This window comes from Aquarana catesbeiana, linkage group LG02, assembly GCF_042186555.1.
Source record: "Aquarana catesbeiana isolate 2022-GZ linkage group LG02, ASM4218655v1, whole genome shotgun sequence".
Classification (NCBI taxonomy): domain Eukaryota; kingdom Metazoa; phylum Chordata; class Amphibia; order Anura; family Ranidae; genus Aquarana; species Aquarana catesbeiana.
The window spans coordinates 586,397,997-586,410,472 of NC_133325.1; the positions used below are offsets into that span (position 1 = coordinate 586,397,997).

The following is a 12,476-nucleotide window of genomic DNA, read 5'->3' on the forward strand; positions in this document are numbered from 1 at the left end:
AAGATATTAAAAAGTAAGAGTCCCAACACTGAACCTTAAGGTACACCACTTATAACCTTAGACCATTCAGAGTAAGAATCATTAACCACTACTCTCTGTATTCGGTCTTTTAGCCAGTTTTCTATCCATTTAGAAACTGATCTTTCCAAGTCTGTAGACTTTACCTTACACATGAGCCGTGTGTGGGGAACTGTGTCAAACACTTTTGCACAATCCAAATATACGTCCACAGCCACCCCTCTGTCCAAGGTTTTACTTACCTCTTCATAAAAAGAAATCAGATTTGTTTGACAACTTCTGTTTTTCATGAATCCATGCTGTCTGTTACTTAAAATATTTTTTTCCAACAACAACTCTATGTGGTCTTTTATTAAACTCTCCAGTATCTTCCCGACTATAGAAGTTAAAGTAACAAGTCTATAGTTACTTGGTAAAGACTTTCATCCCTTTTTAAATATAGGCACCACATTGGCTCTACGCCAATCCAGTGGTACCATTCCAGTCATTAACGAGTCCCTAAAAACTAGAAACAATAGCTTTGATTCAAATGACATTGCTATCTAAATTATATTAACCCCAAACAAAGGTAATTTAAAAGTTATATTCACACAAATTGGTGATTCATTTATGGGTGGATACTAATTCATTCACCCACATCAAAGAGTAAGCATTGAAATGTTAGTCCTTCACTTCTCACTTTGCCTTCATTCTTTATAATAAAATTCAATCTACTATCCCAAAAAATATTGAGACTCTTTTACTAATGGCTGCAGCATAGTCCTGCCTGGCAGGAGACGAGACCTGATCTACCTTTCCTGCAGTTTCACTTTCACGTACAAGTGCCTTGTGACTGGACAGTAAAATGAGAAGCAGCACCACACTGTGCTTATCTCGTATTACATGTCGTAATTGCAACAATTTTTGGTGAAAGGTATGCAGAGAAAGATTTGAACTGAATCTGGATCCCTCCCTTCAATTATGTCCTTATTCAATAAAAAGTACTTATTCCTATGTCCTAGCTGTTTGTTATTAAATCTTGTGCTGGTCTACCTTTCGTGTTTGGGTGCTAAGTATTATAGATAATGGATAGGAAATGGAAGTAGGGATTATGGGGAACTCAGATGTGGCTGCATTCATTTGATATTTTTGGGCTTTTTTTCTTTATTTTCAACTTGTGATTCAGCCTGTAACACACTTTTTGTTCTAAAGTGACAACACTCACTCATTGTAAGGAGAAGCCTAGGCTGCATGTACCCCCTTCGCTCCTGATCTCCATAACCTAGGAGGAGGTGTTCTGTAGTTCAGAGATGAATAAGGCAGGGCTGATAACACTGCTTGTGCTTGCATAAACCGAGTGCACAGTAAGTTAGGAGTACAATACATTTTTGGCAGGATCAGCAGGTATTTTTTCTGTACTTGCTGTACAAAAGACACAAAACTTGGGGCATCTATTGAACACAAATACAGATTTTTGTCTTTTCTTATTTTACATATATATAGATAGATAGATAGATAGATAGATAGATAGATAGATAGATAGATAGATAGATACGTTAAAAATTAATTAGACCTTTTTCACACTGACAGTAACATACATGCATTTATAAGCGTTTATAGGGCATTTCTCAACACATATAAATGCATGATTTTGGTATGTATTCACACTGCATTTAGGTACATTCTGTTTAGCTTTGTTTAGAGAAAATAGAAAATCGTTTGAAACACATTATCTAGGCTAAACATATCAGGAGTAAAAATCTTTGAATTGTTTTTTGCCTACCATATACATTTGCATTGTTAAATGTTATAATTTTGCTGATTCTGATCACACATTTTTTCTTTATCTTTCTTTTTAGAATTCCATCAGACATAACCTTTCCCTACACACACGTTTCATCCGTGTTCAGAATGAGGGAACTGGAAAAAGTTCTTGGTGGATGCTAAATCCCGAAGGTGGAAAGACTGGAAAAACTCCACGTAGGAGAGCAGCATCAATGGACAGTGCAAATGGAAAATTTCTAAGAATAAAAGGCAAAGCTGGAAAGAAGAAGCAGCAAGCACAAACTGCACCAGAGCAGACAGAAGGCAGTCCTGCTTCCCAACAAGCAAAATGGTCTGAAAGCCCAGCTTCTCATACAAGTGATGATTTTGAGGTATGGGCAGAGTTCCATAATCGAGCCAATCCTGTGGCAGGAAACATGAGTGGAAGACTTTCACCTATCTTGGGTAATGATGAGCCCGATGAACTAGAGGATGATGAGGTGACACCCTCATCGCCTCTTATGTATCCAAGCCCATCTAGTGCTTTGTCGCCCAGTGCCCATTGTTCAGTTGAAATGCCAAGGCTTGCAGAAATGAGTGGTTCTATTGGTCTGGGTGAGGGGCTTTCAGATCATTTATTAGACGAGTTGCAGGATGGTTACAGTGTAAACTCTGCTACTTCCTTGCGCCAACGGAGCCCTGGGTTCTCCTTCACCTCCAAGTGCCCACCGTTAAGCAACACGTCAAATGCATTTTGCGGCACCATATACAGTCAGCCAACAATGGGCATGATGAGAAGATTACCAATGCAGACAATCCAAGAGAACAAACAAGCTACTTTCTCACCTGGAAGCACCTACAGGAATTCTTCCCTCCAGGATCTTCTCACATCAATGTCCTATGGACATAAAGAAGCCATTTCGCAGACTGATCCAGGTTTAGCTTCTACAATGGGACCACAACGCAATCACAGGCAGAACACAGGCATGCTAAACAACTGTGACTCAGGGTCCATACCCTACTCTACCAGTTTAATAAAGAGCCACAATTTGTACCACCCATCCACTCTAAATCATCACTGCTCTGTTAATAACAGTGCCTTAGCTAGCTTAAGTGGACTGGTAAATTCAGAATCATGCAGCTTGTCCTCAGTTCCACATCATTCCTATTTCAGTAGTCAGAGTGTGCATGGAAACGTGCTGGAAGGGCCATACCAAGGTGTGTATCATCACCACCATCACCACCACCATCATCCCCAAGTTTGCAACCAAGACAGATTTCCACCAGATTTAGACCTGGACATGTTTAATGGTACTTTAGAGTGTGATGTGGAATCCATTATCCTCAACGACTTCATGGACAATGATGAAATGGACTTTAATTTTGACTCTGCTCTACCACCACAAGGTGGATTTAACATGGCTGCTGCAGCACAGCCAAATCAAAGCTGGGTACAAGGTTAAAATGTAACCAGGGTCAGGTCGTAATGTAAGTTGTTTCCTGAAGGCAATCAAACAGATGTTTAGCATAACTAGATATTTATTTGATATACAATGTTGGTTTGGTTGAATTTTCCTGCAAAATATGAAAGACCTAGGTTTCTAGGGATGTCTCTTGTTGGATAAGGTTGTGGCTTCAATATTCTATATTATGGATGTTAGTTGAAATCCCATTTAGTTTTAATAGCAGAGCTAAAAATGAACCTCCCATAAAATGTGGAAAGAGCTATGAGAATTTGCCTTTAAGGCCTTTGTCCTTCCAAAGGGTTTGATAACATGTGTGGTATGTTTATTTTGTTTGTTTTTTTTTCTATTCATAAAGGTGAAAGCTGTTCATGTTCCCAAGTTTAGTCTGAGAGTGATCATTAGGGTGTTTTTTTGTTTTAGAAATAAAAAGTGAGCGACAAGGTTCAAATTTAGTCACCTTTGATGCCCTCCCTTGTTTAATACAGTAGCATTATACTGTTTTACCACAAAATCAAATTACAGACATCCTACATGTATTTTTTGTAATGAAAGATAACATTATTTCTAAATTTATCAAAAGTAATCCTGTGCATTTAGATACAAATTATATTGGCCAATGATACCCAATCTGACAGGTCGTGTTTTTTAGGTGTCTTCACAGACTCATGGATCCAGTAGGCAGTATAGTTCCTTTAAAAAGTTTTTCTTTTAATACACCTGCTATAGGCCCCTGTAAGTCTGAAAAACATGACCTGTTTTGCTGCCAATGAGGACCAGAATTTGGGAAGACTTCAGTAAGATATTGCGCTTATATCTTTTCCATCCACACCATTCACAAAAGAAAGAATCACTTTTTTAATAAGATAACATGGATCCTGACCACTTTTATAAACTAACATTTTTTAACTGGATCTTAAGGGTGCCTTAGACTCAACATTTCAGTAGTGTGACAAAACAATAAAGACAAATGCACTTATGAGAAGGTTGTTCCTAGAGGTAGATAAATGTAAAGAACCAAAGATTGTGTGGTCATGTGACTGCCATATTAACTGTCAACAGTGTCAGAGATGATTGGTAATACCATTTTATGTAAAAGGGACTCATTCTGAAAAATATGTTTTATAAGAACTGACAATGTTCCCAATTCAGATTCACATATTCAGGTGCCAACTGTCAGTTTTTATCCAAAAATACCAATACTGTTAACTGTGCGTCAACACGGATAGTTTTAGTTTTTACTTAGGGGTCATTCTTTCAGAATAAAGCATTACTTACTTTTAAAGTTGAACTCCAGCCATATATATATTTTTAGAATGTTAAAGTACCTAAAACTTTTTTTTTTTTATGTTAGCCTCCTTTAAATTCTTGCAAGGCCAGAAAGAGAGGGGTATCATTGGTCTATAACATTGCCCAGTGCTTTCAAAGGAAAGGTCGGTGGCTGAGCTGTTTTGCATAACTCCAGTTGAGTGAGGTCACCAAACTCGTTGTACTGTCTGGCAAGTGATATTGGAATCACGAGACCACTGGAACAGGTAAAACAATTCACCTATTTTATAAGCTCTTTTAGTCATTCCAGCAATCAAATCTTTTAAAGGAGCATGTTACACACACATTAAAAAAATGATCTCTGAACACTGTGACTCATAATATGCAAGTGTTTATTTAAAGTTTTAGTCCACGCAAAAGTAATATTGTGGTTATGAGTGGAGTCTGGTAGACTGAGTCAACTGCTGGCTTCCTATTTCTCTCGATGAATTCAAAGGTGAGATTTCTCTGCCATATAATCTTATTCTGTTGCTGTCCATGATAAAGTGATGCATGTTATCGTCCATCTTGGGGTGTTACATATACATAATATACTCTATAATAAACTATTCAACAAGCAGAATGGGCCCCCCTCACAACGGTCATGGTAGATGAACAGATCTCAACTCAGATCCCACAGACAGATAATTCCCCACCAGAGTCCCCTGGAGATAAAAGAAAGTGCCCAGAAACCCCCAGATTAAGACATATCAATTTTGAGTAGATTGACCTTTTACAATGCTTTATTTAAAAAAAACAAAAAGAAAAAAGACCAATATTCTCCACCCACCTTTTCAGATGAGTGAGAAACCTCAAAGGGTGTTCAATCAGTTATTTGCTAAAGAACTGAGAAAAACTAGTGGATTGAATAGTAAGGCGGCTGGACAGTTGGGAGGGGTCTTATCGGAGATTTAGTCATTAAATCCACAATAAGGTTAAGCTGGTGTCATCAGCTTAGAAGACATTAATCGCTTATACTTACTGCTATACGATTAAATTGCAACATTGTGCGATCACGGGAGATCAAGTTGCACGACTAAACATCTCTAAAGTAGCTACCCACCCCAAAAGTAATGTTACACTCAAGCTCCAAGACAAGCAAGAGAAGTGGTGTTGAAAATTCAATAGAAATTCAGAGGATTTGATTTATGAAAGATGCAAAGATGATAAAGACAGATTTGCTGTTTTTATTTCTCCGCTACAGGTTCAACAGTGAAAATGAGCTTGATGTGGACAAAATCCCTATATACATATTCTAGTTTCAAACCTCCTAGCCTTGGTCTTCCCTACCAAAATTGATATTTCAATTGTAAGTAGAGTCTGGTATACGGTAACATTCAAATGTTTCTTGGGGTTTTCACAAATCAAGCCCTAGAGAATGGTCAAAGGTTGCTATTAGTAAACACTGATTACAGTTAGAATTGCCAGGAATAGTAATTACTTTTCCCCATATCAAAATCCCTAAACCTGGAGAATTTACATACATAAAATCCCTCGAAGCCCTCTTGTGTTTTAAAATTTTTTTTTGCAAAAAAAAATTATAGTAAACTATAAAATCTCAGACTTTTGGATAATTTACCTCTTAGTGGTCATTAGACAAAACTGTACCCTAAGATTTTACTAAAATAAATAATAAAGTTAAAATATGCATATACTATGAATGATATAAAAATGAAACTTGAGCGATAATAAGGTCTTTAAAGAGAAAAGTGTAGTTAGTTGCACATAGCAACCAGTCAGTTTTTTGGTTCTAACTTCCTTAAGGTTTATCTAACACAAAAAAAATAAATAAATAAATTGTAGCTTACCAGATCTTAAATATGGTGACTGCATTCATTTCTCTGGCTTTTTTCCTTTGTTTTCAACTGGTAATCCTGCAAATCCACACTTCTTGCCTTATGGTGGCTGTACTCACTCCTCCACCGAATCAATGGAGGGATAATTGGTTGTTGTCCAATCTGGAATTCAAACATGCCCGCCTTTGTTCATCTCCATTAAGGTGCGGATGGGTAAATTAGCAGTTTAAAGAAGGAAGATAACATTGTTTGTGCTGTTACTTCCGCTTACAGGAAGTGACAAGAACAAAGCAAGACCAACAGGTATTTTCTATACTCGCTAAAAAATATTCTTAGCCTGAAAAAATAAAACACATGCAACCTCCATATCTGATGACTGTCAAGCTGCAATGTATTCCTTTTTTGTTCTTGGGTTTAGATTTTTATTAAACTAAAATATTGTAAAAATCTATTGCTGAAATCACACGTAATGGCTCTTTGCACTTCGTTGTTAAAAAAGGTCTAAGGATTTTTTTATTGACCCCGTTGTTCCAAATTATATTTTGTCTCATTTTAAATGCATTTATGTATAGTCTTGAGCAACAATTATTCTTTAAATTTAAATATGTGTAGGCCATAATCGTTGCTCTTACCTAAATTTATCCTAACCGCCATTGAACGTAAGTTGACTTCACAATTTAGCAATGTTTAGTAATACTAAAGTACCCTTTTTTATACATTTTCTATTTATTCCTATTCTTATATTCTACAAAAGAAGGGAAAGGGATTGCAAGAAATTGAAAGCACTTGTTCTTCCAAAGAGCACAAGTCGGCAAGGGAGATCGCCCTTATTTGCCATAACAATAAAAGGTCATTTTTACTGATAAAAAAATGCACAGTGTTTTGCAAAATGGTGCTACTAAAGGGTTACAATGTTATGTGGTGTTGACTACAGATTGAACTGCATGCAGTCTGAATTGTCCAGGGCTTTTTTAATGATAGGTTCCTACTTAGTGACCTGGGCAGCTATCTAAGGGCCTGTGTCAATGTGCATTTGTTCGCACCAGGTGGGTTTTTACATTGCCATACAAGTCCTGTATGGTCCTTAGCAGGTCAGGTCAGAACCAGGTTCGTCGCACCTGTCAATGAATTTTAAATGATCTCAGAAGTGTCTCGAACTGATGCTGTCAACACAAGCCCAAAGTCAATTAACACAGGCCCTATTGCTTATTGATGCAAAAAAAATTGGGGAAAGGCTCATTTTTAAAAAAAAACATTGTTTAATGTAGTGACTTTTAAAATGGTGTTATCTGTTTTGAAATGTGCAGTTCATGTATGAAATTGGGGGATTCAGTTAAAAAAAGGACACCGCACCATCTCATTTACCAGCTCACCAGGTTAACCCAATGTTAACACTGGGTTACTTTGAATTACACCAAAAAGAATTAAGATAGTATCACAATGGTATGGTGCTGAAACTTTAGCTCATGGTAGTGCAGTTGTATGTCTTATGTATTTATTTTTATGGAAAAGTATGTAGAAAATTCAGATAGATCTCATGTAAAAGTTAGTGTATTGATTTTACTGGTTATTTGTTTTTCATACATAAAGTAAATATAGTCAAACCTATAAACTGGCCTTAATTTAAAATTCTCCCCTTTCTCCTATAACAGCAAATTAACAACACCCCAAAATCCATCATATTAAAGCTATGAAATTAAAATATGTATTTTGCCTCCATTTACAAACTTGGCTGCTTTCACACTGAGGAGTTTTTGAAGCGCTTTTGCATTATAAAAAGCACCTGACAAGAAAAAATGCTTCCCTTTACATTCTATGTATGTGTTCATACTGGGGCAGTGCGCTTCTATTGTGGTGTAAAAAATCCTGCTTGAAGCATTTTTGGTGCAGGTTTGAGGAGTTAAAAAAAAAAACATTACTCCCATATTGAAATGAATAGCAACCACATTAAAAACGCCCCTGCTAAGCGTTTTTGGTGCAGTTTTTGAGTCACATGTCCATTAAAAAAACGCTGCAAAAGCACAGCAAAAGCGCTCCATTAATAGGTGTTTTAATGGCAGTTTTAAAGCGAACCAATGTGAAAGTCCCCTTAAAGTCGCATGCCCTAAAAACTCTTTACCCGTCAACTCCCCTTAGTAAGAAATAGGGCTTATTTTATTAGATTGCTGTAATGAAGTGGATATTTTGGTAGAACCCCTACAGATTTCTGCTTTTGTCAGTTTAAAGCAGTTAAGATATGTTTGTTGAGCATTAATCCAGCCATAGACTTCAGATCAGTCAGTCAAGTGTCAGGAACAGTTCTTGGGCAGATCTCCTTATTGTCCATTGTGGTGCACAGCGTGGTAATAAGTATTGTAAGATTATATTGCCATCTACAGGAAAAATAGATGCTAGTCACATAGAAAACTGAAGGACATACACCTTGAGGCTATATATAACTCCTTCCACCGGCTCAATTTCACCTGAAGCTTTAGGTAAATAGTCAGCTCAAGGGACATTACATAAAGCTAATGTGAGTTTAGTAGAAATCTTCCATCCTCTGATGCTCCCTAATCCTGTCAATGTCATTTTCCGTTGCATTGGGGGTTAATAGAGCCAAGGGACCTGCCATACCAAGAGTGCCAGCTATGCCTTTCCACCCCCCTCCTCCTCCATTCATACAAGCTGTACTATAGCCACTATAAATGAAATATAATCTATGAATAGAGGCTGCAGACCTTTCATTCATTTGCCTGTTTTCCATTCATAGATCATTTTTCATTCATGATATCTATAGTACAGCTTTTATGAAAGGAGGGGGGGGCGGAAAGGGCAGAATAGTCACTCTTGAATGCTAGGACAGGTCTCTTGGCTTTGATGTCTTTAAAAAGGATAATGTGTTACCTTTCCGGTGTCCAGCACCGGTTCATCCCAAGGAGATCTTTCACCATTGTCTGGATGTGGTGAGGGCCGTCAGGGTTTACCTTTCAGCCCATATTTTAGGCATACAAATTCATTATTGTTATTCCAGAATGTCCTTAAAGAGGTTCTCTGGCTTTAAATCCATTATTTTAAATAGATTTGACAGGTGTTTGCTCAGGCAAAATCAAGTGCCTCCTTATCCTATAAAAGGCCATTTTTGATTTTGGTCCTTTTTTTCTTTTTGGGCTGTTTTGCCTGTGTTAGTTTTTGGGCCTGCCCTTGGATTGAAATGCTTTTGGACATCCCTAAGTTTCCTATTACTAAGCTGTATCCCTCAATGGACGTTAGAGAAAATTGGATTTTTCTAATCACAGTAAAATCCTTTTCGCGGAGTCCATTGAAGGGCACAGCCCCCTCATATTCTATTTTTCTTACTTTTAGGCTGGGTTCACACCTATGGAATTGAGTGCACTGTGCGTCTTCTGGCCTGTTTCAGCTCCGAATTCAACCAAAAATTCGGGCTGAAATCGGACATGAAACTGTGAATGGAGACGCAGCGGACTCCTGCTGTGAGCCGGAGCATGCTGCCGTGTGAACCCAGCCTTAGACTGCTTGCTACAGCTGAGCAGGTATACGATGGAAAGGGTTATAACCAGAAGAGGGCTGGCCTTCAGTTTTTTTCTGTACATAGTGTCTATTCTTCCTGTAGGTGGCCGTATAACCTAGGTTGTTTATTACCAAGCTGTACCCTTCAGTGGACTCAGAGAAAAGGACTTTACAGTGAGTACAAAAATCCTATTTTTTGTGCTTAAAGTAGAACTAAGCCATCATCAATAAATTCATTTGTTTATGGAGGATTACTTAGATATAACCACATGCCTTTTAGCTGTCAAATTCACAGTCCCATGCTCAGCGCAGCTCCTTTTCACCTCCCGTTTGTGCACGAGCCGTGAGCGCAGTTTCCAAAAGCAGCGACGATCCTGCTTTTGCTTAGGAGCCACCCAAACAAACAAAGGAAGTTGCTGTAGATACTGCAAGTGGCAGGATCAATAGGTTGAAAGAAGTAAAATACATAGAATTTAAAAAGTATGCATAAAATGAATCAAGTGCATGGTATATACATTTATAAGGCTTTTTAAAAAAATAGGGGTTATATACACTTTAAGCAATTACAATATAAAACTAGGGGAGTGGAAAAGAATGAAGGAACCTTCCAACACCAGCTTATTGCTGCAGAAAGTAACCTGTTTGGTGAATCCCCCACCTTCCCTTCAAGAGTGGTCTGCTGGTATGTTTGCACATAAGCATGAGAATCCAACTGAGTTGGGCAACATGTCTATGGTCAACTTTATTTCTCTTGTATACAGGGTAGTCTGCCATGAAGACTAAAGCACAATGCATCCAGAGGGAAATTACTTATTTAAGGAAATGGGCACCTCTTAATATTAATGTTGTCGACTTATAATTTATGTGATATACGCAGAAATGCAGAAGATCTTCTTGTCCAAGAAAAAATAAAACTTCCATACAACACCAGCTAAAAAAAAAAATGTATATCTGACTTGGCTGCAGACTTGCTGAAATGAGCTAGGGTAACCAGGCTTACAAAATTCCATCCAGAAAGATTGTGTATCCAAGTCAAGAGGCACTTACCTAGGGAATTACATTTACCATCAAACATCCAACCAGTTAGTCACAAACTGTACATATCGATGCTGATCAAGCTGAAATGCGTGTAGTTCAGTAAGCCATTTTCTATATGTAGCTTTGGAATCAATGCGGAGTTACTGTACTTGAAATGGAGGAGTATAATGATCTATGTCGTGTGATTTATTGTGTTATGGCGTTATAGCCAACCTGCTTTCTCTATGTATACTGTTCCATCACATTTTTATGGTTTTCTATGTGTATAGTATGCTCTTAAAAGGCTGCATTGCCACAGCCCTTTCCCTGCTATTATTTATTAAGACTACAATGTCATGAACAGAAGGACAAGGCAAATGCTCTAAAAGCCAAGGAACCAAGTTTACCCTAATTAAAAAAAAAAAAATTTTGTTCCATTGACGAGAATACATTATAAATATTAAATAAATTACTCAACTAATAATAAACTAAACAACCTGTATGATAAAATCCTTAACACTACCTAAAGACTAATTTTCAGAAGTTTTATTCTAGCCCTGGAATCCTCATAAATGATGATTTCTGATTTACTGCATATATATTGATTGTTTACATGTTTATTGTTATTTTTTTTTTTTATTTCTTAAACAGAATTTAATATATACAGACACATGTACATACAGAAAAATATATTCGGAATAATTTTTATTTTATTTGTATCTTGTTTTCTATACACTCAAAACGTTTTAAGCTCAATTTTTAAGGACTGTTTCTTTTTCTTTTGGCCTCTGTACTAATAGTGGAGGTCTTGCAATTGTGACAAGGTACATTTATGTATCATTCAGCATAGTTTAGGCACAGGAATTAAACAGATAAAGGGATAAACTTGAAAAGTTGCTTTTTGGTAATGCCTTCCACTATGGAGGTGATTTTTGAGGATTGTGACTAACAGGTAAGGGGGGAACCTACAAGGCTAACTCCGAAAGTGCCTTACTGCACCTGGAAATGCCATGTAGTATCTCACAGTTACAATAATGTTTTCTTTATGGGACATAGTTCCCTGTGTGATGACTATTCTGAATACCTAGATCATGAAAAATAGCTGCTTTGTATAATGGTTATGAGTATCCCAATATCAGTTTGTGGTACAGTGTAATGATGCTCAATATCACTATACATTGCTTCACTTTGCCCATCTGGATCCCCCCTTGTCCTCACTGCAGTGTAAAGCAATTGTAATGTTTTTTGGGTGTTGTTGTGTAGTGTGTGAATCTTCAGATGTAACATAAGCCTGTGTATACTGACTGTACAGAATATTTTCAAGAATAAAATTGTTTTAAGTATTGTATGTCTTATGTGTGCTTATTTGCCTTCACTGTTGCATATTGATTGAACTGTCATAAGTTGTATTGCCCCTCATGTGTACTGTGTTATTAAGATACAACAATAAAAAAAAGAAAAACAGGTTCCACTAAAATGTTCCCGCAACATAGTCCAAAATTCTCTTACTTTACTGCCAATGCAGCCATATCCTGGGCAGTTCATACAGTAAAAGTACATTTATGGGCAATTTGGAAGCTTGTTGCTACCTTTACATCTCTATTGGCCCATATTGGCTGCCACA

The 12,476-nt window shown here is 37.2% G+C and overlaps 1 protein-coding gene across 1 annotated transcript in view; it reads left to right on the forward strand.

Moving 5' to 3' along the window:
* FOXO6 (forkhead box O6) overlaps positions 1-12,200 on the forward strand; it is a 151,959-nt gene extending 139,759 nt beyond the window's left edge. Inside the window, exon 2 of the mRNA XM_073616223.1 lies at positions 1,857-12,200. Within this exon, the coding sequence (XP_073472324.1) occupies positions 1,857-3,224 (1,368 nt within the window). The 3' untranslated portion in view covers positions 3,225-12,200. The remainder of the gene's footprint in view (positions 1-1,856) is intronic.
* Positions 12,201-12,476: the final 276 nt, after the last annotated feature.